Source organism: Carassius carassius, chromosome 34 (genome assembly GCF_963082965.1).
Source record: "Carassius carassius chromosome 34, fCarCar2.1, whole genome shotgun sequence".
Classification (NCBI taxonomy): Eukaryota; Metazoa; Chordata; class Actinopteri; order Cypriniformes; family Cyprinidae; genus Carassius; species Carassius carassius.
The window spans coordinates 12,402,249-12,429,573 of NC_081788.1; the positions used below are offsets into that span (position 1 = coordinate 12,402,249).

The following is a 27,325-nucleotide window of genomic DNA, read 5'->3' on the forward strand; positions in this document are numbered from 1 at the left end:
TTACATTTGTTTGGTGTACAAATGCTTTCTGCTAACAGATGGATTCTTGTTTGATTTCCTAACACAATGATTTGTGTTTTTGTAAAATATTTTCCTGCTGTATATGTGGCACACAGCGCTCGTAATTCTCTTTATATTTTTGTATAATTCCCAATTTAATGGACTTCTTTTGAAAAACAGATGAGAAAATAATTTAAGAAAAAAGAAAGTATACCCAGACTGATTAAATAAAAGCCCCAAACCCTACAAGGGCTGTATGTTTGTCTTCTTTCGATGCAGTGTTAAACTCTGGATGTTTAATGATCTGTGAGGTAAGAATGGGTTTCTGATTTCCATGTACATTATCACTTACACAGCATTTTCTAACGAGGTTAAATACTTTCCAGCTTAGGATGCAAACCCCTTCCAGCAATCTCTTATTTGCCAGCAGTAAGAGAGGTATTGGGGCTTTTGGGAGCGTATATCATTTTAATCCCTTCGCTCAAGCTTGCTTTGGACTAGATCAGGTTAAATACAGTAAATGCAATATGCTTATTTTACAGTCACAAAAGCTGTGTGCTGATATCACTACACTTTGAAGTGTATATATTTTGAAATGTATAAACTGTATATTTTCAATTTCTGCTCCTGTCTCTCGTGTATGTTTCCTTATCTGCTTTAACAAAAGCTTGTGTTGCCTAATTTTGCCCACGCCTTACAGTTTTACTTTCAAACAAAGTTTTCTAGTCTAATGATTTGCAACCATTTGGCGAATCGTCTTTGACTGAGTTATAAAAGAACTGATACTCAGTCAAGAATTTGGATAGCAGTTCTTTGCATTTGCTTTACAGGATGGAGACTGTGCTTAAACTGTGCCCTCTTTATTGCTATTAAATATAAAATGTTGAATGTTTTCGCTCTTCGGTGAACACAAAACATACCTACCCTGTAGTAAGCTCCTAAAACAGACATTTCCTATTAGCGTCTTGAAGAACAGTCAGCCAATCAAAATCTGAAGTGTTTACAAGGCCTAAGCCTAATATATTTAACGTCCTATGCAGTTAATCATATGCATTTGTAGATTAGGCAAGGCAAGGCAAGTTTATTTATATAGCACATTTCGTACACAATGGTAATTCAAAGTGCTTTACATAAAAGAAAGTAAAATAGTAATGAAGAAAAATAATAACAAGAATAAAACAAGCAATTTTAAAACTTTTAAAATTATTAAAACTGTACTTATTTAAAATGAATTTAAAACAGTTAGAAAATGATTTTACATAAAATTAAATAAAAAACAGTGAAAATATATATTGCAATCAGTTCGGACATTGCACAGTGCTCATTCAGTAAATGCACAGCTAAACAGATGAGTTTTAAGTCTAGATTTAAATGTGACCAGTGTTTTAGCACATCTGATCTCTTTTTTATAATGATTTACAATGATTTTAATTAATTATATTGATTTTCACAGAGTGCACAATTTCTGGCAACTTTTCTGAGTTTCATCATAATGCAAAAAAAGCTTCAATATAGTGTTTAACAAATAAGAGGCTTTAGGGGTTAATTCAGGATAATTGGGCCATTTTTCAAATACTGCAATTTTAAATATTAAATGTGAAATTATAACTATTTTAAACATTAAATATTGTTATATTCACCCAAATGTGTTATGATAACATGTTATAGGCAAAGATTTTTAACTTTTGCAACATATGTCAATGTATTTTCTTGGATTGAAATATGGAGAGCAAAATATTAAAATATTTGAAATATATAGGAAATATTGTATTTAAAATTAAAAAAAAAAATATATATATATATAAATGTTTGAGCAAAATAATTCCTCCTAAGCTGCTTTTCAATCTTTCAGCTGCATAAAAACAAGATGACTGTTAAAAGGTCTTTTTTTGTTGTTGTCATAAATCAATAGCCGCAACAAACAAAGAACTGCAAACTGACTGTAGCCTGGGGTCATGTGAAGGTCAGCAGCGCCCTCTAGAGCTCAACACGCGTCAACATGGCTACAAATATAATGCAGTGAAGAGACGCCCCAACTGCGCTGCACAGCAAACTTTTTTTTATTTTTTATTATTCTTTTATTGCTGGTGCTGCTAGTAATCCACTGACTTTAGGTTAAATATGGACGCAATTCCTACACATTTCGACAAATGACTTTCCATAACCTTTCAACTGTTCAACTTGATTTGTGGTCAAGTTTTTAATATATATCCACCAAATTTATTTAGATATTTACAGATTTTAGTTATTTGCTACCAACCATTTAGTTTGATTAATTGTTTTAACTCAAAATACGATAACTAATATTAGTTTGCAACATCAAGCAGGTAAAATAGCTACTCAGAATCACCAAAAAAATCCCTATCATTTTAGTTCTCATCACGCTAATGTATTTTAAAGTTTTTCTAATATGTTTTCTTTTATTACTTATTTGATGCTAGAAACCCTAACGAAAGTTACCCATGCTTTTTGGTAGAAATCGTTTTACTATTTAAAATAACTTCTTTCTATTAGAATATATTTTAAAATGTAATTTATATGATCATATATATTTATATGATCAAAGCTGAATTTTCAGCATCATTACTCCAGTCTTCAGCATCACATGATTCTTCAGAAATCATTCTAATATGCTGATTTGCTGATTATCAATATTTAGTAATATTGAGTACATTTTTTTCAGGATTCTTTGATGAAAATAAAGATCCAAAGATCTGAATTTATCTAAAATAAAAAGCTTTTGTAACATTATACACCATACCACTAAAAAGCTTCTTTTTTCTTATTTTTTATTATATCATATAAATTATAGTAATTATTACTTTCATTTAGCAAGGATGCATAAAAATTATCAAAAGTTATGATATTCCCAGTCATATTCCTCTGACCTCTTCCCCTCAGCCAGGTGAGGTCTTAACCATCTCTTTCTAGAAATGTCCTACTCTTTTTCCTCCCAAATGGGTGTAAACACCACTATTTCTGATTGGCAACAGGAGTGTTGTGGTGCCCTGTCTGATCGGTACGATCCACTTTGTTTTTCCCAGTTTAAACAGTTATGACTATGTAAAAGAAAAAAAGAAGGAAAAAAAAATCAGTAACCAATTAGGAATAATATTATGACTACCTTCGTAATCTCGATCTGCCTTTGGCTGCAAAACCAGCCCTGCCCCGTCGAGGGATGGACTCCACTAGTCAAGTCAAGTCAAGTCAAGTCACCTTTATTCATATAGCGCATGAAACAAAATACATTGCGTCAGAGCAGCTGAACAACATTCATTAGGAAAACAGTGTCAGTAATGCAAATGACAGTTAAAGGCAGTTCATCATTGAATTCAGTGATGTCATCTCTGTTCAGTTAAATAGTGTCTGTGCATTTATTTGCAATCAAGTCAACGATATCGCTGTAGATGAAGTGACCCCAACTAAGCAAGCCAGAGGCGACAGTGGCAAGGAACCGAAACTCCATCGGTGACAGAATGGAGAAAAAAACCTTGGGAGAAACCAGGCTCAGTTGGGGGGCCAGTTCTCCTCTGACCAGACGAAACCAGTAGTTCAATTCCAGGCTGCAGCAAATTCAGATTGTGCAGAAGAATCATCTGTTTCCTGTGGTCTTGTCCTGGTGGTCCTCTGAGACAAGGTCTTTACAGGGGATCTGTATCTGGGGCTCTAGTTGTCCTGGTCTCCGCTGTCTTTCAGGGATGTAGAGGTCCTTTCTAGAATTTGGAGGCCAAGTCAACATCTCAAACTCGTTGTAGGGCACCTCAAACCATTTCTTGACCATATTAGCATTATCCTGCTGAAAGAGGCCACAGCCACCAGGGAATACCTTTCCATGAAAGGGTGTACATGGTCTGCAACAGTGCTTAGGTAGGTGGTACGTCTAAAAATAACATCCACATGGATGGCAGGACCCAAGATTTCCCAGCAAAACATTGCCCAAAGCATCACACTGCCTATGCCACCTTGCCTTCTTCCCATAGTTGGCCCTGGTGCCATGTGTTCCCGAGGTAAGTGACGCACACACACCCAGCCATCCACATGATGTAAAAGAAAATGTGATTCATCAGACCAGACCCCCTTCTTCAATTGCTTCGTCGTCCTGTGGTCAAGTTCTGATGCTCACGTGCCCACTATTGGTGCTTTCGGCTGTGGACATGGGTCAGCATGGGCTCCCTGACTGGTCTGCTGCTATGCAGCCCCATACACAACAAACTGTGATGTACTGTGTTTTCTGACATATTTCCATCAACACCAGCATTAACTTCCTGAGCAATTTTAGCAACAGTAGCTTGTCTGTTGGATCAGACCACATGGGCCAGCCTTTGCTCCTCACGAGCATCAATGAGCCTTGGCCGGTAAGACTGCTGTTACAACTAAGAAACTGATGCTTTGCTCAAGGCTGTTGATCTGCTCAATCTCCAACAATACTATAACTTATTGTATTCCTGTACTCTGCTTAAGCTCTCTTTCCATTGCTAAACTGTTTGCATGTATGTGCGTGTGTTTAGAATAGTTTGTGTTTAGAAAGTCTTATTTGTATCACACTCAGAGTTGTATGTTGTTTTGCTCATAACTGGAGTCCCCTTTGGCTACATGATCTGAGTAGTATTGTTCAGTAAGTACATTACTTATATATTTTTTTGTTCAGCCACCATCATGGTACAAGCCCCCGGTTTTCCTTATATATATATTCTAGTGCTGCACGGTTTGGGTAAAAAAAAATTTTTTATTACAATTTTAACATGAAAAATAGCAAAAATTGTATATATAATTTTTGCTATTTTTCAGGTTAAAATTATAATAAAAAATTTTTTTACCCAAACCGTGCAGCACTAGAATTTGGGTGTGGAGATGATTTCGGATGCACAGCCCAAATCTCATCCCTCACCCCTGAACTGCACATTTTGGACCTCTCCACACATCTGATTCAGTTTATCAACTCATTAGTGCAGGTCTTATGAGCCGAACCGCCAGATATGTGCAATGCTAACATAAAATTACAAATAAATAAATACTACCAACAACAGAACAATCAATGTAAATCACAACAGTGTCACAATAATAATAACAAAAAACACAAATGAGTCAATGGCAATAAGCTTTTTATTTAAACATTAAGGCAGTGTCTGTTTTTTTCCATTTAATTTTTACACTGCTATCCACAAAGCTTGCTGGTGGCCATGTTGAAATACAACAGTGTGAAGATCAATCTTGCAGCAAATCACATAAATATGTACATCCTTTTAGGTCTATTTACACTCCTCGCTATAATACAGTGGGTCTTAATGCAAAACAAAAAACAAAATGCACGATGCACAAAATGGTTGTACAAAAACAGATGCCACCCAAATACCCAGTTAGCCTTTCCAATCTTAAGAGGGGCCACTATTACCACTGTTTTCCCACCTCTGTCCTCCATTTATTTGAAAATCTCTCAGCTTCATTTATGTTTATCAGTTACAAATGAGAATGCCTCCTCATCTAAGGAAAGTGCAAAACTGTCCTCAGTAAAAAGGTCAAACAAACAGTCAATATAGAGGAAAGAGGGCTCGTTACACAAGAAAACACTGAACTTTAGAGTGACTTGTCCACTAAATACAATACTGTCTGGAGTGATATGTCAGAGAATGAATCTCAAAATCAGAGAAGAGCATTCTGGGATGTTTGTGTAGAAGTTATGGTAAAAAAAAAAAATATATATATATATATATATATATAGCTATATATATATATAGCTACTGTTCACACACCCCATTCAGGGATCTTGATGAGAGTGTATTTGGAATTGAAGAGACTGAAGATAAAGCCCCATTTTACAAAACCACACTAGGTAGTGCACTAAATCTGTCCTCGATCACCAAAGCAACAACAAAAGCTCCCAAACCGGATAAAACCCACTGCTGAAGTTTCATCCTTAAATTAGCTTCCAAAAGTTTTTCTCCAAAGACTGGAGATTACATTGAGTATTGCAGTTTGAATAGTTAAAGATGCCTTTCATAGTAAAACCATGTGACAAATAAAACTCAAACAATACGGATTAAAATGTTTCATTATACCTAATATGCATGCAAAGAAATTAGTAACCACACCGCCGAGGTGGTCCGAAAAAGAGGCATTTTGGAGAGGAGACTGACACAGTAAACGTCCTTTTCACGGTTTTAAATTGTGCCTGCGTGACAAATTGTACAACCCTGACATAGCAAGGAGAAAAGAAAGAAAAACAACAACAAAAAAAAACACATTGTGCGTAGTCACTTGGTAGTTTTAACTTCAGAAATGTATATGTCAAATACATGGCACTTAACACTAGAATTATCTTTAAAACTGTACAGAGTGAAGGACTACAGGTTATATGAGGTGTGGCATCTGCTCACCTCTTTATTTTATTATGCAGGATATATCATCTCCTTAAATGAGCCCACAGAAAAGAAAAAAAAAACATCCCGAACCATTCTTTCAAGCACAAAGAGCAAAAGTAAAGCAGCTCTCAGTGAGTGATGTCAAAGGACTGGCCAGACAGCATGGCTTCAACTCTTCAACAAACAGATGACATGAAAAACATCAGGTCTGCTGGGACGTTCAGACCTGATAAAGCAGCTTCCCCTGAAGACGTGTCCACTCGTTCAACTCTCTGCCAGTGATTGTCGCTAGAGAGTGGAACACTTGACTAGGTAGGTGACGAAACAAATAAACAAAATACTATATAAGAAAGTAAACAAAAATAAATGCTGTGTAAAAAGTTGCTATCAGGCCGGCATCTATTGAAGGACGCAGACAGGAACCGTTTGACGACTAAGTGCTTAACTCATTACAAAAAAACAAAACATGCAAACAAGGTTCATGTACATAAAAATAAAAAAGTTCAAAACTAAAAATATCTCCTATTAACTATGACAGAGATGACTGAAAAGACAATGTATTACTGGTCAGCTAGAGCCGCTTCTGAGTGTCAAAACTCAAGTTAAAAAAAATGAAGGTTTAATGTCAACTAATGAACATTATGTGTACCCTGTAAACCAATGATTTGGCCGCCCATGTAAACTCTCTGAAGTAGCAAGGTAAGGACAGAATGTTACAGGATGAAATGAAATCTGCTTCAAAACCAGTAGAGTTTAGTGCAGGGATTGGCTAACATCTTGTCTCATCACACACATACTCGGAAGGCCCAACAGCATCAGATCCGTAAAAAAACAACAGGGTCATCTTGGCAACACGTGAACCATCATGAAGGACTGCAGATGCACATGAAAACACAGAGTGCATACATACGTACGTGTGTGTGTGTGTGTGTGTGTGTGTGTGTGTGTGTGTGGGTGAGTGCTAATTTCTGCAGAGGATTCATTCAGCCTTAGCATTACACCACACACACACGCACAAAACAAACAATTTGCAGTTGTATTACAGTATAAAGGTGTGTCCTGAGCAGTCTAATGAGGAATGCTCCAAAACACATCATCAAAACAGATGAGTCCATGAGTCAACTCTGATAAGGCTTGCAAGACGACACAAATAGATGTATATATATATATATTCATATAAAAAAAAACCTAAAAAGTGATTCATCCTACAAGTAGTCCTGGAGTGATGCACACGCTCATACATGTGTGTGCATTCACAAACACACTGACACAACACGCGTCTGCAGCCATTTAATGCACTTCCACTAATGGCGTGAGTGTGTGCACTTGAGGTGTTCCCGCAAGTGTGTGTCAGTATGGACATGAGTACGTGTGTGTTCACGAACATCCCTGTTTACAGTAACAAGTTTTTGTTCATAAGCAGCAAACGTTCAGTCCTAGTGTACATGGCGTGAGGTGTGTGTTCACTCGCTGTCTGATAGGGTCTCGTATTGAGAGCACAGCAGAGGTTTGGGTTCTTCCTCCCAGGTGCGGGGTTGAGTCTGGCCCTGTGGAGGTGCAGACGCGCCCTGCTGTGTAGGGGAAGGTGAGGGTCCCGACATCATCCCGCTGGGGAGACGCATCTGCATGGTCAGGGGATTACAGGGGAATGGAGTGGGGCCTGAGAGGAAGAACCAGAAATAAAGATCAGAAAATATATAAATAAAATGCACAGTATCATTTGATTCAATTTTTTTATTGTTTCTAAAAGAGGTATGATCCATCAAGGCTGCATTTATTTGATCAAAATAAAGAAAAAACAGTAATATTGTTACAAATTGTTTCAATTTAAAATAACTTCTATTTGAATGCATTTTTAAAACAGAATTCATTGATGTGATGGCAAGCTGAATTTACATGATCCTTCACAAATCATTCTAATATGCTGATTTGTTGTTTAAGAAGATGCTCAATTTTTATCAATGCTAAAAACTTCTGGACCGCTTAATATTTTTGTAGAAAACTCTTCTTAGAGAAAGATTCTTTGAGAAAAGTCAGGTATTGAAACATTCCTGAAATTATTAATTTCTCTCAAAATGTATTATATAATTATTTGAAATATTAGTTGAAATTGATTGAGTTATTTTAGTTAGAGATGTTGCTATTATTTAATACGTTTCTCCCCCATACTGTGATTGTGTGTGTGTGTGTGTGTGTGTGTACCTGTAGATGAGGGTCTGTCCTCCCACACTCTGTTGGTGAGTGGGGTGTGACGGTTACAGTCTCCCTCAGAGTGGACAGAGGACACAGATGAAGGTCTCTCTCCTCCAGACAGACCAGGAGACTTAGTCTTGCGACCGTTAGAGCGCCCTCCTTTGGATTTGACTGAATCCAAACAAAGGACACAAAGAGATATTCAGAAAAACAAATATTAAGATGCCTGTGTTTTTCAAAAATCACTGTCAACTGTATCAAAAATGGTTTGCAAGTCTGTTCTGATAGGATCATGGACAACAGGGAAAAACTATGCATATGCAACTAATAGACAGCAGAGACTATGCTTATTTTATTCTAGACTTGAAATGAACTTCATATTTTGGCAGAAATTCACCTGTTTCTTTGTAAAAACTAAACAAATGCCAAATCAAACAGCTTGTGTTAAATGCCCTTTATAAATAAATAAAAATAACAGGATAAGAAAACACAAGTGCACTAAATACAGGCACAATATGTAACAATTTATCCCATGCTGCTAATAATAATTTACTATCTCTGTGAGGACATTTGGTCAAAGAAATGGCTCCAAAACCTGACACCTGCTGGCCATGAAGGTAGCTGAATTATCAAGGGTTTATTTGGCGCACCTGGCAGGGAGTAGGGGTCTTCAGAACGCCCATCCGCTGAAGATGACGGCCCAACAGAGTTGGACGGTGAGCGATCATCCGGCTGTTCATTATAATTGCCCATGAGGGCTTTCCTGATGATGGCCTCCAGACCTATAGTATTACCACTGGCCTCTGGTGCTGGGTGACTGCGCACACTCACGGGTCCTAAAAGAGATGTTACAGTGGTTGTGTTAAAGACACAGGAGTGTGTGAAGTGTTATTTAGCAAGCTTTCCTTGAGACACATGACAGTATGATAAAATGAACCGCTATTGTAGGGAACAGACCACAACTGGAGGAGATGCTCACCTGCATTTGTAGAGGCAGGCATATTAAAGATTTCTGTCCCAGGTTGGCCCTGGTCTAAAACGGAGACCGGAAGAGATAAGTTTGAGCCCTTTAGCTAGCAACAATAACATATATTGTTGTGTGTGTGTATGTATATATATATATATATAGATTCAGATTCAGTCCCATTAACTCACTAAATTCAGCCTCTGTGCCCACCACCATCTTCTTAATCATTTCCTTCTTGCTCTTGACAATGGCGGAGTTGCTCTCAGTCAGTTTACTAAAGAAGGCTGGTGGTTGAGAGCTACTGGCCGGAGAACGAGATCCCATACTGAGAAACAAGAGTGGAGAACGAGAAATGAAAATGCATGATGCTCTAGTGTTGTCCAATTCATGAATGAATCATTCTATTGAGTCATATATAGTTTTACTGATTCGTTCAAGAATGGACTCTTTTCACAGACTGTGATGACGTGCTTAAACAGTTATTAACATTAACAAATGGAAATGCAAAAATTATATTTGTTGTAATTTTCTTTCCATCACTATAGAAGTTTATGATGACTTCCATCTCTGTGAACCAAGGGAAATGTGAAAAGGATCCACTGGACAGACCCCTGAATTGTTTTGAAAAATGTATTATTAAACTGTTCAAAAGAGCCGATTCACTCCAATGATTCTGGCTCCCATCACTATTATGTGAGTGCATCTGCTTGTGTGTTATATACCCCTGCTCTGCTTGTTCATTAGGGTAGGCGGCTCCTGGCATCTCCGGCTCTGAAATGGCCCCTGGTGGTGAAACAGGTTCAATTCCATCGGCACCCAGACTCACTGGAGAGGCCTTATTCTGAGGAGACCTGTCTCTCCCTCTCTCCCTCTCAGCAGCAGTGCCTTCTGGGGTGTAGCGGGCACTGGGGTCTGTTGGGGTCTGGGCTTGGGGGGTGCTGGGAGGACGGGTGAGATCCAGCACAGGTGAGTTGTGATACCCAAACACAGGCTGTAGAGATGATTGACCACCTATCTGGCCTTGCTGTGACTGTCGTGTGTAGTCTTTAGTGATCACCTCCTGTAAAGAGAAGACATCCATTTGGTGATGTGCAAGCAGGTGACAAGTACAAATATGTGACCCTGGACCACAAAACAAGTCATAAGGGTAAATTTTTTTTAATTGAGTTTTATACATCATCTCAAAGCTGAATAAATAAGCTTTCCATTGATGTGTGGTTTTGTAAGGATAGGACAATTATTTGAAAATCTGGAATCTGAGGGTGCAAAAAAAATCTAAATACTGAGAAAATCACCTTTTAAGTTGTCCAAATGAAGTTCTTAGCAATTCATATTACTCACCACAAAATAAGTTTTAATGTATTTACTATAGGAAATTTACAAAATATCTTCATGAAACTTGATCTTTACTTAATATCCTAATGATTTTTGGCATAAAAGAAAAACCAATAGTTTTGACCAATACAATGTATTTTTGGGTATTGCTACAAATATACCACAGAGACTTAATACTGGTTTTGTGAAACAGGGTCACATATTTATGTTCTAAACAGCAACACTATTTCTTTTGTGATACTGCATAAACTGTAAAACAGATGGTTATGACCAGGGTTTGAACTAAATTTTCCATAAAAGGGCAATACTTGCCCACTAGAATTTTTTTTTGATTGTTTTATTATGCAGGGAATTTTTTGTAAAATATTTTGGCACTTACACTGATGTGCTGGGCGAGGGTGACCACTCTCTGAGAGCCTTTGACGGCAGACGGCGGCTGCTGGCCTGGAGAAAGTCTATCCTCAGACCCGTACAGCTGTTCAAGTGCCTTTTGGTGAGCTGCAGAGAGGACAGGAAAGCAACACAGACAGGAAGAGAAGACATGAAAGTGTGTTTGAGTATGGTGTGGCAGAAGGCTCTGGATTACTCTGAGGGTAAGAGCAGAGACGGGTGTGTAAGCTGTGCGGTCACATACACTCTCTGGGATTACGGTACTCAATGACTTGCTCACACGTGTGTTAAGATATCAAGCCAACATTATGGAGGCATCTGACTGTAGCGGAGGGTAAGCACTGTGCCGATTAGCAGAAATGCTTTGGAAAAAAAAACAATAATACAACAGAAGCAAAATGCGTGTTTAAAATGAGCTGTGAAGATAGGAGAGGTGGATATGTCTGCTTTATTACCAGGCCAAAGATATTTTCCTTTTTCTGCAGCTGTACATTTGGATATTCCCACTATTTTCACACGACCCATTCTTATCTTTACAACAGAATAACGTATATACTGAGTGACAAATGTGGTAACATCTGATTAAGGGCTACTGTATGATTCTGATTCCGCTTAATGATTGTATTCATTCTTTTGGCAGTTTTGAGAAAACCTCCCACATATAAATGGTTTAAGCTACACATTAAACTAAAAATAATATGAACAATAGCAATAATATTTACATTGACAAATCATGGATTCAATTCAAATGGATTGAAAAATCTTAATAGACTAAGCACATCCAAGAACAATATTGGTTAAATGTAGAGATGTGAGTCATAAGGAATTATTGATTCTGATCCCACATAATGGTTTTAGACACTTGGCAACTGTTTTAGAGTTTTTGATGAAGCCGCCCTCATAAATGTGGTCCTATAACAATATACTGTACACTACCTTTTAAATGTTTGGGCTCTGTAATAATTTTTCAATATTTTTTGAAAAAAGTCTCTTATGGTCACTGTCGCTGCAGTTATTATCATGAAAAATAACAGTAAAATGGTTACATTATGGACTATTATTACAATTTTTTGGTAACATTTTAAAATTAGGTTTCATTTCTTAAAGTTGTGTTAACTTGAACTACCCTTCTACAGCATTTATTAATGTTATAAATTTCTACATTTGCTAACAATTTTAAAATCAAAAGTTGTATATTAACATGAACAAACAATGAACAATTATATTTTTAATAACTGACAAAAATTTATAAAATGCTATAAATATATACTGTTCACAGTTAGTTCATGTAAACTAATGCATTAAACTAACTGAGAACTTATTGTAAAATGTTACCATTTTTATAAATGGAATTTATTCCTGTAATGACAAAGCTTTTGTCTTCAGTGTCACATGATACTTCAGAAATCATTATAATATGCTGATTTGGTGCTCAGGAAACTATTATTATCACTGTTGAAAACAGTTGTGCTGATTAATATTTCAAGGAAACTGTTTTTTTTTATTCTTTGATGTATAGACAGTTCAGAAGAACTGAATTTATTTGAAACAGAAAACTTTGGTAACATTATAAAGGACTTCTCACTTCTCAATCTCACTCACCACAAAAGTTTGAACAGTAGTGTACTAAAAGCAAGACTGATTTCAGTATTTTGGCTTTAGATTCAATAATATGGCGGAAGAATCCAGATATTCAACAATTATTAAGAACCAAACACCTTGAAAATCATTCAGCTCCAGATCCATCTTGACCCTCTTTCTCTATAACTTGTATAATTTGGTTGCCTCATGCAGCTATTAAACTGTCAAAGTGTCAGAGTGCCCTCCCTCCCAAACAGGAAATGAAACGGGAAGCAAAAAAGAAGAGCTATGGAATGCCCCCCCCCCCCCCCCCCCAAAAAAAAAGAAGTAGAAGAATATAAAGGGCGAACACGAGGCAAGCCGTTAAAAACATTATGAAACAATGAGAAACCTCATGACTCTGGGATGACTGAGCTCTTAAAGTTCACCTCAGGGTCTCTCTCTGGTCTAGAGAAGCTTGTCTCCAGACACGTCATTCTGGACCATTAGGGCATACAGTGAATTACCAGTTCACTAAGATATACGCCTGTGGCCGTTACAGATCAGAAGCTCAAATCATTTAATGAGCTTCAATAAATTCATTTGTGGAAGTTTGGATTGAAAGGTGCAGAATCTTCCCTCAAAATTTGGCAAATGATTAGATGGGTTTAAAGGGTTAGTTCACCCAAATATTAAAATTTTGTCATTAATAACTCACCCTCATGTCGTTCCAAACCCGCAAGACCTCTGTTTATCTTCGGAACACAGTTTAAGATATTTTAGATTTAGTCTGAGAGCTCTCAGTCCCTCCATTGAAAAGTCAATCTTTCATTCGTTATCTGGCTTGGCTCTGTGTTCATCTTCAATTCACTCTTCACAGCAGTGCAGTCAGTGTACTGTTTGAGTAAATTAATTACTCCGGGATATTGGTTTATTTGAACTCAGAGGGAGTGTCAGTCATGTAATAAAAAAAGTTAACAACTTAAGTCATTTGTGGATTAATGCTTATTGGAGACGCGAACCATTTCAAATGATTCAGTTCCGGATACCGGATATCACTACACTGCAGTGAACGCGCTCACAACAGACCCGGAAGATAAGACAATGCTGAATAAAGTCATAGTTTTTGCTATTTTTGGACCAAAATGTATTTTCGATGCTTCAAAAAATTCTAACTGACCCTATGATGTCACATGGACTACTTTGATTATGTTTTTCTTACCTTTCTGGACATGGACAGTATAGCTCTCGGACTAAATCTAAAATATCTTAAACTGTGTTCTGATGATGAACGGAGATCTTACGGGTTTGGAACGACATGAGGGTGAGTCATTAATGACGTAATTTTAATATTTGGGTGAACTAACCCTTTAAGGCCAAAGTATACTTCGGCCATCCGCGTACCGTCCACATTACATCATTTTCATCTGTCATCAGGAGGGCTCACGGATGGGGTATGTGTACTACAGCTCAGGTGTGAAGTGCATGTTGAGACAGCGCTAGTCAAGTAGGTGGTACTGCGCATGTGTCGTGAGCTTATCTGTCCACGCTCACCCACGGCTGTGCACGGGACAGAATTAAACAAATAAAGTGAAGTATACCCGGGCCTTTAGGTGATACAGAAGGGGAGGTAAAACCTTTGGTGCTCTTTAAGCAATGCTTCAGATGCCAAAAAAAGCTAAAAAGCAATAGGCAGAAGCATATTGAGAGAGAAAAAAAAAAAAAAAAAAAGAATATGGAAACTGGGTTGATTCTGATCAATGCCAACCACCACGAGCGTGCACTAGGCCACAGACGTAAGGGGGCGTGGAGGGGCAGGGACGCAGGAGGGGTAGGAGAAAGGGTGGAGGGATGGGAAAGTTGTTGGTGGACTGGTAGAGAACAGGAAGGACGGGGAGGGTAGGGGAGGTGACGTTAACAGCCCACAGGTCCCAGAGCATCTTACCATCACAGGTGCCGTTGGTCGCGAGCGCACCAGTCTCTGGCATCGCCGCATCACAAGAAATTTGATGCATGATTATCGCGTTTATGAAGTTGGCCGCTGTCATGGTGGTCTTACCGAGTGCTCGAAGTTCGTGTTCCTGTATGGACATCACTTTGTTTTGAGTCTTTTCCCTACTTGACGCGCTGCTGATGCCATCCCCACCACGGGACGGGATGGAACTGCTGCTGCTGTTGCTTTCAGAAGCCAGCAAGGGATGCCCTCGACTTGTGGGCAGACCAATGTGGGCACCAGAGGCATGGCTGTAAGGAGATGGGTATGAAACACCGGCACCAGGGCTGGCCAGCTTGGGGTCAGGCTTGGAAGAGGATGAAAGGTCCTGATGTTTGGGCATACCTCCACGCCCATGACTCTTGATCCCATCTCTGCTCAAGTCTTTAGCATTTGAGTCTGTACCAGATTGGTAACCCTCATTGGCTAGACCAGACCGAAGGTGCCCACTGAAGCCCTGGTAGCGAGCAGAGCCTGGTTGCCTGAAGAAAGGTAAACAAATCAAAGTCAACTTTAACTTGTTTACCTCAATGGACTGCTCAGACAGCAGATTGAGCAGTGAAGACTCACCGCAGCACAGAGGGACTATTGTGCTCAGAACTAGGCAGGGTCTTTGAGTTGGTGTTGTGCAAAACACTGGGTCTCTGCTGCAGGCAGTCCTGAGGACGGGGGGAGAGCGGAGATGACTGGTGACTGTATGGATTAGATGGGGGACGAGAACTGCTGCTGCCACCCATCTGTTCAGGTGCTCCTGTTTGGACACAACGTTCAGACATTTAGCAACGCTGATCTGCATATTGCTGTTTGCTAAAGTAAACTGACACAGAACAATTAAATATTAATTAAATTAAACTACATCTGTAAATGAGTGTATTAAATAAATTCAAACTCAAATACTACTAAAAATGATAAAAGTATAGAAAAGAATCGCCCATCCTTTAAAATAATAAAATTTAGTTGCTTTGCAGCCTGAAATGAAGTTTTTGAAGTCTTTATTTACTCAGTGCAACTTATAACATCCAAGTGAAAGATATACCATATTTTTCGGACTATAAGTCGCACCTAACTATAAGTCGCATCAGTCCAAAAATACATCATGACGAGGAAAAAAAAACATATATAAGTCGCACTGGACAATAAAGCTGCATTTCCACCGCAGGAACTTTACCCAGGAACTAGGGACTTTGGGCCGGGACTCGGTGTGTTTCCACTGCAGGAAACAGGAAATAAAAGTTCCAGGTAAAGAAATGCCCCTCAGAAAGTCCCTACTGGCGAGGTAGTATTTTTTCAAATTTCCGAAACTTTCGTGCGCGGGACTTGGGCGCTAAACATCCTGATTGGTTGAGTTCACGCAGCTTCGTGATTTCGACTACCATTTATTCAGATCATTTTCTAAATATCACTGTTATTGTGTCCTGAAATGTAATTTTAAAAGTATTTCAGGCAAGAATGTAGTTGTTTAAAACTCAAATCTGTGGTTTATTTATAAAGACAGTGCCTATTTAAAAATGTGTTTCACCGATCTCGGAGACGTGAGCTCCACTCAATCAGCGAGAGCTCAGTGATCATCTATCCGCCGAGAGCAGCCTCACCTCGGCTTGACCTTCTGATATGTGCCGCAAGCTCTGATGTCTCTTTAGAGGTTAAACATAGGATATAATTTATTTTGGGTAAATCTAACTGATAATCTTTGGTCTGTATTCAATTTATCTATATGTTAAAATGAAAATAAAAAAGGCAAATTGATATTTAGTTTCATTTTAATGGCCGTATATTTACACATATCCCTGAACTAAGTACATGTCTGCAGCTGTTATTATGTTTAAATGAAAACGAAAGGAGGCAGTGGTATTTGATATCATAATTCGTTTTATTGTAAATGTACAGTGAGGAAAATGGCAGCAGACAAGGTGAGGTGACTGAAGTTATCAAGTATGCTGCTGTTTGCAGATTTACCGGATTTGCGTCGTCGCAGACATCACACTCCCGAGTCGAATGAGCAAAGTCTGAACTACCGAGGATGCAAGTCCAAAATCAGCACACTTTGTATTAAGAAACGCGTGCAGACCTATGTCACCAGTCTATTTGCCTAATCTTCCTGGTACTTTACACCACGGTGGAAACGCAGAAAGCAACAGGTCTGGGGGGAAAAAAAAGTTCCTGTGGAAAAAAGTTCCTGGTACAAATGTTCCGGGTAATTTCGGTGGAAACGCAGCATAAGTCGCATTTATTTAGAACCAAGAACCAAGAGAAAACATTACCATCTACAGCCGCGAGAGGGCGCTCTATGTTTTCAGTGTAGACTACAGGAGCACTGAGCAGCATAGAGCGCCCTCTCGCGGTTGTCGGCGGTAATGTTTTCTCTTGGTTAATTTCTCTCGGTTCATGTCAAATTAACTTTGATAAATAAGTCGCACCTGACTATAAGTCGCAGGAACAGCCAGACTATGAAAAAAAGTGTGACTTCTAGTCCGGAAAATTCGGTAAAAGCAACATGTCAAAAAAAAAATTAGTTGGAAAAAGGATCACCCCCTATCCTAAAAACGAATTGCAAACTAAATCAGGTGCAGCTTATCACCTTCTCAATGGCACACAAAGCCATTTGAATTTCAACTGAGATCATCTTGATTAGCTCAGCATGAAAAGAGCTTTCCTGGAGCATTTTAGGCCTTTGTAGTTCAACTGAAGCCAACAATCAACTTTGGGTAGAAAGGCACTGTCAAAAGATCTCCGTCGACAAAAGTTTTCGTCGACTAAAACTAGACTAAAAAGAGTATGAACGTGACAAACTATTGCATGGCCTAGTCAGATCACAGACTTAAACCCCACTGTAAATCTGTGGAATGACTTGAAGACTGCAGTCCACAAACGGTCACCATCAAATTTAACTGAACTTGAACAGTTCTGCAAAGAAGAGCGGGCAAATATTCCAAAGTCTAGATGTGCAAAGTTAGTAGAGACATATCCCAACAGACTAAAGACTGTGATTAAAGAAAAAGGTAGTTCAACAAAATACTGACACACACAAGATTGATCCTTTTTCCAGCTTAGTAATACTGTTTTTTTTTTTCTAACATGTTGGCATTATATCTTTCACTTGGATGTTATATAAGTAAATACAGCTGGATAAAACAAAAACTGTCCCTGTCTTCATTTCAGGCTGCAAAGCAAGGAAAAGTGATTATTTTAAAAAACCTACTGTAACTACTAAAATGACCAAAAAACATTTTTTAAATCAAACCTGAACAAAAAAAAGAAATAGAACGTAAAAAAAAAAAAAAAAAAAAACTATAAGTATACTGAATGGTGATATATGAAGAGTACTAAAATAACACAGCTGTAAAACAGTTAAAAGTTAATTAAAATAAATTAAAATAACTTAAATTAAGCACATTTAATTCCATAAAAGGCAGTGAGGGCACTCACCTGGTCTCCATATAGGGGCATGTTCCACGTTACCATGACCAAGGGACTTGTCTCTTTCTCTGTCCCGATCTTTCTCACGCTCTCTCTCTCGGTCACGTTCCCTGTCCCTCTCTCGCTCTCGGTCTCTCTCACGATCCCGCTCTCTTTCTCTCTCCCTCTCCCGTTCTCTTTCTCTCTCCGAGGATGTCGAACTGCCTTGGATCTTGCTCATGTGAGAGGCTCCCACTGTTAAGAGAAAGAGTGTTAAAGTGAAGTGAATGGCGCTTATACAAAAAATGAGTTTTAAATCATCAAGTTGTGTGTTTGAGTGAGTGTGTTGCTCTGTACCTGGTGAGATGGGAGAGGTGTTGTAGGCCCCACTGGGGAAAGCTGGAGAGGTTCCTGGGATGTATGTGATACGATCCATGGGGGATGCAGATGTTCCTGCAAATGGACAGTAAAAATGAATGTGCCTCTGTTGATCATAAGTATATAACATGTCATTTTTAATATGATTGCCCACATTTAGGTATTATTGCATATTTTTGTATTAAGCTACATGACAGCTTCCACCAAGTCATTTGGAATAATTCTCAAAAAAAAAAAAAAAATGCAATATACCATTGTTCACTAACTCTCACGCAACTGTCAATGAATAATGACTTAAACTTTGCTCTATTTCTTTAGAAGACTAAAATAATGTGAAGGATAAAAAGCCCCTTTAAGGAGCCCTCACCTCTGGGTGTGGGTGAGTAGGCTAAGTTAAGGGACTGCTCTCGAGGCGTTAGGCCTCTGAGCAGGTCAGGTCTCTGGGCAGCCATGGCAGCAGCAGTTGCTGGCCACTGGTGCATCTGCTGGGAGGTAATGTAGTCGTTGAAGAGCGTTTGTCTGTTCTCCAGTGCTGCTGTTTCAGGGAAACTTCTGATCAGGTAGGGTGGGTAGTGGTGAGGGTAGCCAGGGGCAGGGGCCAGGTGACGAGGCAAGTAATACGCTGTTGTGGAGACAAGAAACAAATTCAAAGCAAGAAATGCATTACATAATTCATGATATAATACATTCATTTTCAAATACATGCCCTCTTATAAGTCTGGGGCTGGTTTGTTAAAGTCTATTTTGTTCACCAAAGCTGAATTTACTTGTATTAATGTATTTACATTTACAATTATTTATAAATGTATTTAATTACTATTACTGAAAATCTGTAATATTGGTAAATACTATTACAATTTAAAACAACTGTTTTCTTTTTGACTATATTTTAAAATTTAATTTATTCCTGTGATGGCAAAGCTGAATTTTCAGCATCAATACTCCAGCCTTCAGTGTCACATGATCCTTTAGAATACATTCTAGTATGCTGATTTGCTAGAGAAATGTTTTATCAATGTTGAAAACTGTTGTTCTGCTAATTTATTTATTTTTTATAAAAAATTTGAAAAGAACAGCATTTATTTGAAATAGAAATATTTGCTAATTTTAAATTAAACCTTATAAATTAAATTTAAAAACCTTTTTATAAAAAAAGATTTAATACATTCTTGCTTGTCTGGAAATCACACGTTCCCTGAAATTTCCCTGAAATTTGCACCCTAATATTGTGCTGCTAAACTGCAAATACCTGGGTCAATCGGGATTCCCCTGGGAAGAGTTGCAGGGTCAAATTGTAGAGGTATCTGGCGAAACATCTCAGCTCCCAGCCCCTGCAGGATCCTCTCGTAAGCCAAAGATGCAGTGTGCTCACCAACTGCCATTGGAGACTTAGTGGAGCTCACCTCTCGAGGGGTGGGAGTAGATTTTCTCTCTTGCTGCTGGGCCTTACTAGAGCCTAGGTCACACACAGTGGAACATATTTAAATATCATACAGCTCACACCAGCTACTGAATTCCAGTGATTGGTAGAACATGATACCTTCATGTGTACGCTGTGAGGTTTCTCTCCCGGACAGTGGAGAGGCTCTGTGTGAGGGCGGAGGGTAGCCGGATCTTTTGAGATCTTCATAGCCCACTGGACTGTGGTGGGGTCTGCTGCTCTGCTCTCCAATGAGTGTCAATGGAGAGGTACGGGACAGAGAGCTGGGGGTGCTGACCACAGCGCTGGGTCGGGATTTGCTCCCTACCTCCTCATAGCGGGCCCTGTCAGACCCTCTGTGCTCGGGCCTCAGCTCTAGATTAGAGGACAGTCCAGAGTAAGGCCGAGGAGAGCTGGCGATGATGGACCGCACATCATGGCGCTTAGATGAACCAACAGGCTCTTGTTTCATAGGGGTGCCCTACAGAAGACACATTTAGTTAATATTCAGTTAACTTAAAGGTACAATTTGTAAGATATTTGCAGTAAAATATCCAAAAACCACTAGGCTAGTGTTATATATTTTGTCCAGATGATTACTAACATCTCTACTTGTAAATCATGAGAAAATTCCCATTCTAAACAGTGACATGGGGCAGTGCAGTCGCCTGTCAGTGACGTTAGTTAACCTTTGTTACCGCCTTTACTGACGTAGAAACCACATGACAACAGTGTCGTGGACAAATGTGGAAGTAGTGTCTAGCGTCCAGCAAACCACTAGCTTGCGTCAAGCAGTTCCTTATTTACTTCTTGCATGTTTTATGGTGGATTGTGTTACTTATTTATGGAACATAATTACTGTTTACCATCTGCCGCTGGTTCTGTCAACAAGGACAGCTCCCGTAAACCTAAGTGTACGGGCCAACCAAACGAACCAAGAAGAGTTTGGGACAAGAGGAGAGAAAGAACGAGGATCAACATCGGTGTTGCATTTTCAAGATGGAGAGAGCTTCGCGACAAACTTCAACTAGAAAGAGATGCCGATCTCGCTTGTTTTACTCGACGTATCTTTACCGAAAACGTATGCTATTATAACAATCAACAACATTAGTATTATGGGGCATACACTCCAAACACGGGGCATCGCGTGAGGACGCGTCTGATCCACAGTCTGATCGCGTCTTTGCTTTGACTTTGTATGTAATCTACTCACGCAAATCATTTACATTTTACATTTACATGTATTCATTTAGCAGACGCTTTTATCCAAAGTGACTTACAGATGAGATCGTTGAACTCACATTTGCTATGTATGCCCATTTATTGTGTTTGAATGTACACGAGTGTATATATTTGTTGGACAAGTGGTAATCGTTTTCATATCATCTGATTGATGGCCGTCAGCGGTTGGGTAGAAGACAACAAATCACATCATTCCACGCTGCTTCTTAGTGTCAACAAACCACGCGATTGTTACTGTTTTGGTAGGCGCCCTCTAGTGGCAGGTCCTACAACCTGTACCTTTAACAGAAGGTTGTGTGGTATTTATGTCTGATGTATACTGTACATGTAATAAACATTTTAAACTTATCAAGTCTTGTTAGATTTGGTTTTTTTTTTATGTATTTAAAAACAACCTATTTAAAAAATGTACAGTATGAAAAATGTAAGGATTTTGATCCAGTAGAAATGAGGTTATAAAGAACCTTTTCATTAGTGGTTCTTCTTCGAACCTGTGGGAAGAGTTTTTGGTTCTGCCAGGCACCTTTATTTTTAAAATTGTAGAGGAACAAAAAAACACCCTAGTACTCATAATTTTGTTTATTTTCAACAGTTTCAGGCAAAACTTCTCTTTAACCCTAAATATGAAATAAACTTGGGAAGAAAAGTGCACTACTTCCAGGATATTACTGTATTTAAATTTATTTGCCAGATGGATGCTACCACACCAAGTTAAGAAACATCAATCAAAGCCAGTCACCTGGGTGATTGAGCCCTCCTTGGGCTTGCCTATCACAACCCCCTCAGGAGGGATCAGGTGGATGGAGCGTCCTCCCTCTTTGACGGTGGTCACCATACTCTCATGAGACCGTGATTTAAGAGTGTCAGTGGGATGACCAGGGCCACGGGGTGATGGGGAACCCTCTCTTTTCATCTGTTTAACCTCCCGGCGCTGACAGTCATCCCGTGGGATTCCTGGGAGAGGAAGTAGAGAAGTAAGACAAAGGAAATGAGAGTAAGAGCTCGTATGAGCTAAATGTGATCAGTTGAGGCTGAGTTTCTGAGATAATGTTGACCTTGAGATATGGATCCACGGATGTGGTGCAGATGAGGACTATCGCGCTCGTGAGGCATTGCTCGACCAATCAAGCCTGCAAGAGAGAGAAATGGCAGGTGAAGGAACATTAACTGGAAAAAGGACAAACAGTGAAAATCCATTGTCCATGACTGATAAAGTAGGGTGAATTTTGCTCACCTTCAGCTGCAGATATTGAGTCTCTGATGGATGGAACACGAGAAATGCCAACCTCCATCATGTCATAGGTCCTCTTCAGCCCAGCCATGTCCCCACGAGCCTCCTCCTTAGAATTTGGACCCCCTGTGTGTTCAAAAACAAACAAGAGTAAGAGACAATTTCTACCTTTATTAGGTTCTAAGCATTTGCATGTTTGTGTACACTTACGGTCAAAGGAAAGGATGTGTCCACTGACGCCCTCGTAGACTAAGGTCCCCTTAGAAGGTGTGTCTTCTCTGCTTCTCTCTCTGCTGGGGCTGTCCTCAGAGATCAGACGGGTTATTGTGCCCTTATACAAGACATCTGCAGGAGTGCCCTGAAAGAAACGATAGGAAAGGCTTAAAACAGAATGATAATGTACAATGTACATCAAGGAGGGTAAGACTTCCTTGGGTCTGACCCTTATGTTGTGAAAAAGAGGACTCAAAGCAGCAAGCACTTTGTGTCACTGGTATTTAATATTATTATTATTATATTTATTATATTTTGAGGTTACAGTAATGAAGAATATGATTATACTGAATTTGTGCTACAAAAAAAGGCAGAAAACTGTTCAAATTGTTGCAAGAAATCACAGCAGGACAAATTAATTTTAAAAGTTTGATCTTTAACTGGACAATGTTTTAGGTTCAGATATTCTAGTTAAGACACCATGTGTCATACAGCTGCATATGACCATATCTCTACCTGTATCAGGTGAACTCTTACTGACAACCAGGGGTGTAGCCATCTTTTGAAAAGTGAGGGGGACAGAAATTATAAATTAAATTATTATTATAATTTTTTTGTGAAATAAACTATAGAAATTAATACTTTTATTTAGCAAGGATTCTTAAATGATGATAAATACATCATTTTACAAGAGATTTCTATTTCAGATAAATGCTGCTCTTCTGAACTCTCTATTCATCAAAGAAACTTGAAAAAATTATACTCAGCTGTTTTCAACATTATCATAGTAAGAGTTTTTTTTTTCTTCTTTTTTTTCTTTATTTTAGCAGCAAATCATTATATCAGAATTATTTCTGGAAGATCGTGTGACTGGAGTAATGATGAAAAATAATTCAGCTTTGAAATCTCAATAAATTACATTTTGAAATATATTCAAATAGAAAACAGCTGTATTAAATAGGCTAGTAAAAATATTTCAAAATTTCACTGATTTGCAGTACTTGTATCAAATAAACGCAGGCTTGGTAAACAGAAGAGACTTTAAAAAACATTAACAAGCTTACCGTTCAAAAACTGTTGAATGGTAGTGGATACTATAGGCAACTTAAATGTGTCTCTAATTTCTAGCTTTTAATTGGCTTAGAAATCTATAACTGCTTGACAATAACAAATAATAACGATTTGTTTATATACTAGTAATACTACAAACACTTTTTATCACATAAGGCAGAATAGTTTATATACTGTAATAAATGCTATGCCAATTAGCACTGCATAGTTCATATACTTTATTTATCACCTGCTGGAGATTATTTTTTTGGACTTGAAAAAAACAATACCGAGAACAACTGTTTTCATACAGGATAGCTGGACACTGTTGTCCATATTAGGAGTTTCCTGGTAGGATTTTCTGCGCGAGAGCGCCCTCTGGCGTCGAGTATGAATGAAACACACACTGCAGGAGAGTTTAGCGCTCCTTGCATAGACTATACAAATTCTGTGAAGTTCATTTCGCCTTCTCTGTCCGAAAAAAACATCAGGTCATGCGCAAACTATCCTGTCTCTTTGAGTTTAAATCTATATTTATTCACACCAGCTCTTGAAACTTCTATACAAACACACTTGTCCGAAAAAGTGCGGGGGACGAATTTCCTGCATCCCCCACGTAATCTACGCCCCTGCCGACAACGACTGCTTATGTCTCAATAAATCTGCCAATAATGTCACACAGCTAAACACAGAGCTTATCTCTGCTCACAGAATTGCCCTCGGTCTGATTAGTTGCTCGCCCTAACCCATTCTGATTTGCCTGAGCATGTAATGTGTGTCACAGTAGGTCAGTTGGCACACTGCATGTGTGTCTGAGTGATAGGTAACGTCAGACTGTGTAGGCGTGTAAATGCATTAATAAAAAGAGAGAATAAAATTGGACACTGTGTACCTGTTGCTATGGCAACTGATTACCAGTTATGTCATAATATGACGTGATATGGCTGACACAAACTGCCGTTCCATTCGCTTGTTGAAGGAGCTTTTATATGAGCTGACTGCTCACTGTAATTCATGGATTCCAAGAATGAGAACATGAACGGGAAAATGCACTGACAGTTGTAACCAAAAATATGTTCAAGTTCACTGCAAATTTCCTTTGTACACAACAGATGGCAAGCTTGTGAATGCTTTGTGTTCCATACGCATGAGAGTCAATGCACCAGCTCAATGCTAGTGAGAGAAAACATGCTGCATAATATAAGTTAACCACACCTGAGTGATAGAACCTCCTCGATATGATACGGAAGGTTCTTGGTGCACACGCATGCCAGGGATGCCCTTCGTGATGCTGCCGCCCTGAACAGCTGGCATGGGGCCTGTGGGATAGAGTTAATGTTTTCAATCGATTCACGATATGAGGCTGCATTTTAATCTCTTTGAACTAAAACTGAATTGAGATGGGGGATAAAGATTTTTCCCAAACTCACCCCGTGACATAGCGCAGTCCTGTGAGGAGAGATTCTCAGCCTGAGAGGTGGTGGCCCCGCGTGGAGACAACTGCTCCTGTTTAACCACTGGAAACCCTCCTAAGGACAGAGAAAGAGATGTTGGAAATTGAAAATGGACAGCTGAAGTGTGATCTCACAATCACGACACAAACTCACCCATTTTCCTCTGGTCTATCCAGGAGAGAGCCAGAGATCCTGGTGCCGGGATTTTTCCATGGTCAGAGCCATGAGATGGGTTGTGCAATTGCACTGGAGTACCCTGCAATACAAAACAACACGTTCACCAGTGTAATTATGCAGGTTCACATTATTCCACCATTAAACCACTCTGAATGTATTATACATAATATTGATATGTCCCAGTTATACGACTTCCAAAGAACATTGGTACTGTGAGAGATTAAATGGTGCTCTTACCTGCGTGATGGAACCACCAGGTTTGGCAGAGGAAATGAGAGGAGGGGGTTCTGGGATTTGGAGAGGCCGCACTGCAGCCATTCTCTCCTGTGGCTGTAGAGAAGGAGCCAATGCTGAAAGAGGGAGATTCAAAAATATATAGTTTTATTTATACTACTGGAGAAATGTTGAAATTATCACCAATATTTTTAAAGCAATATTTTATGCTGGCCAAGTCTGCATTTATTTGATCAAAAATACAGTAAAAACAGAAAGTGTGAAATATTAGAGTGTAAATTAACTGTTAGTTTTCTAGTTTAATATTCTCTCTCTCTCTCTCTCTCTCTCTCTCTCTCTCTCTCTCTATATATATATATATATATATATATATATATATATATATATATATATATATATATATATATATATATATATATATATATATATATATATATATATATATATATATATATATATATATATATACATATACCTACATATATATATATGTCGTACTCATTCTGGAAAAATTGGTATCATTGCATCCCTATTATTTATTATTATAAAATACTAATAAATAATAGGGATGCAATGATACCAATTTTTCCAGAATGAGTACGACACCAATACTTTTTTGTACTTGCCCTGTAAAGGTTTATACTAATACCAGTATTTTCATAGCATTTGTATTTTATTAATATATTGGGTACAGGAAAAAAAAACCTTTCTAACCTGTTTAAATTTATTGTACAAAGCTTTTCTTATATTTTCATATTTTATTGCTCTATGCCATTGGTTCTCAATTCCAGTTCTCGCGTACCACCGCTCTGCATATTTTGCATGTCTGTCTTATTTAACACACCTGATTCAGACAACCAGCTCGTTAGAAGAGAGCTCCATGAATGAACTGTGTTCAGATTGTCATGGTCCCTACACAGCGTTTATTGCTCCCTGCTTCCTGAGCACAGGAAATCTGTTGAAGTTTACTTCACATGCGCTAAATCACTGTCTGAAACACCTTCACACACAGACGTAACTTACTAGAGAAGTGAGAAGTGTGATATAATAGACCTCTGTAAATAAAAACAATTAAAATTCGTGTCCCTTACACTTTAATGCCCTTTGAATGGAACATATACGCTCTGCACATTCAATCCACTCCATCTGCTTTGCTTATCAGCTATACAGAAATTTTTAATGTTATTGAATGATATTTTATGTTTAATATTATATTAATTACATACATATAATTCATAGACATCCTTAATATCTAATAACTCCATTCTGCTCTCTGTTGTCCTTGTTTTTTTGTCTGGACTCAGAACTGTTCACACACTGTATGTTATCGGCTTTTGGAATTGGAGCATTTTTATGAGTATGATTACACGTACAGGAGAGCAGTATCGTTACCAGTGCATGCCTAATAAATAATATTATAATATTATTTTTGACTTAATTAACAGAGCTATATTGTCTTACAAGGATTATAGTGTAGCAGCTGTTCATGGCTGAATTTGGCCATGTCTCTGGGCGAGAGCTGGTATGGTGACATCACTGGTCGGCCTAGACCTAAAGCCCGAACATCATCAGCCCCAGGAATCTTTTTACCATCCGCAAGAGGAGAGAATGCTCGAGATTTATCTGCACACATGGACAAAACCAAACAAAGATGACTGTCAAACAGGTTACTGCATAGCATTCTATGACACTCTTTTTTGCCGAAGGTGAAAATGTCAAAGCTCAAATCATCA

At 38.6% G+C, this 27,325-nt stretch overlaps 1 protein-coding gene across 1 annotated transcript in view; it reads right to left on the bottom strand.

The window, feature by feature from the left end:
* Positions 1-6,348: 6,348 nt before the first annotated feature.
* The window catches only part of LOC132114416 (nuclear receptor corepressor 2-like), a 131,693-nt gene continuing 110,716 nt past the window's right edge, over positions 6,349-27,325 (bottom strand). The window contains exons 24-46 of the mRNA XM_059522500.1: positions 27,054-27,215; positions 25,596-25,708; positions 25,335-25,437; positions 25,158-25,256; positions 24,943-25,046; positions 22,675-22,822; positions 22,468-22,590; positions 22,289-22,363; positions 21,973-22,187; positions 20,112-20,472; positions 19,821-20,027; positions 18,939-19,193; positions 18,551-18,646; positions 18,224-18,448; positions 15,368-15,548; positions 14,864-15,279; positions 11,234-11,352; positions 10,242-10,579; positions 9,708-9,844; positions 9,532-9,585; positions 9,203-9,388; positions 8,562-8,723; positions 6,349-8,019 (exon numbers count right to left, since the gene is read on the bottom strand). Coding sequence (XP_059378483.1) covers positions 7,823-8,019; positions 8,562-8,723; positions 9,203-9,388; positions 9,532-9,585; positions 9,708-9,844; positions 10,242-10,579; positions 11,234-11,352; positions 14,864-15,279; positions 15,368-15,548; positions 18,224-18,448; positions 18,551-18,646; positions 18,939-19,193; positions 19,821-20,027; positions 20,112-20,472; positions 21,973-22,187; positions 22,289-22,363; positions 22,468-22,590; positions 22,675-22,822; positions 24,943-25,046; positions 25,158-25,256; positions 25,335-25,437; positions 25,596-25,708; positions 27,054-27,215 — 4,076 coding nt within the window. The 3' untranslated portion in view covers positions 6,349-7,822. The remainder of the gene's footprint in view (positions 8,020-8,561; positions 8,724-9,202; positions 9,389-9,531; positions 9,586-9,707; positions 9,845-10,241; positions 10,580-11,233; positions 11,353-14,863; positions 15,280-15,367; positions 15,549-18,223; positions 18,449-18,550; positions 18,647-18,938; positions 19,194-19,820; positions 20,028-20,111; positions 20,473-21,972; positions 22,188-22,288; positions 22,364-22,467; positions 22,591-22,674; positions 22,823-24,942; positions 25,047-25,157; positions 25,257-25,334; positions 25,438-25,595; positions 25,709-27,053; positions 27,216-27,325) is intronic.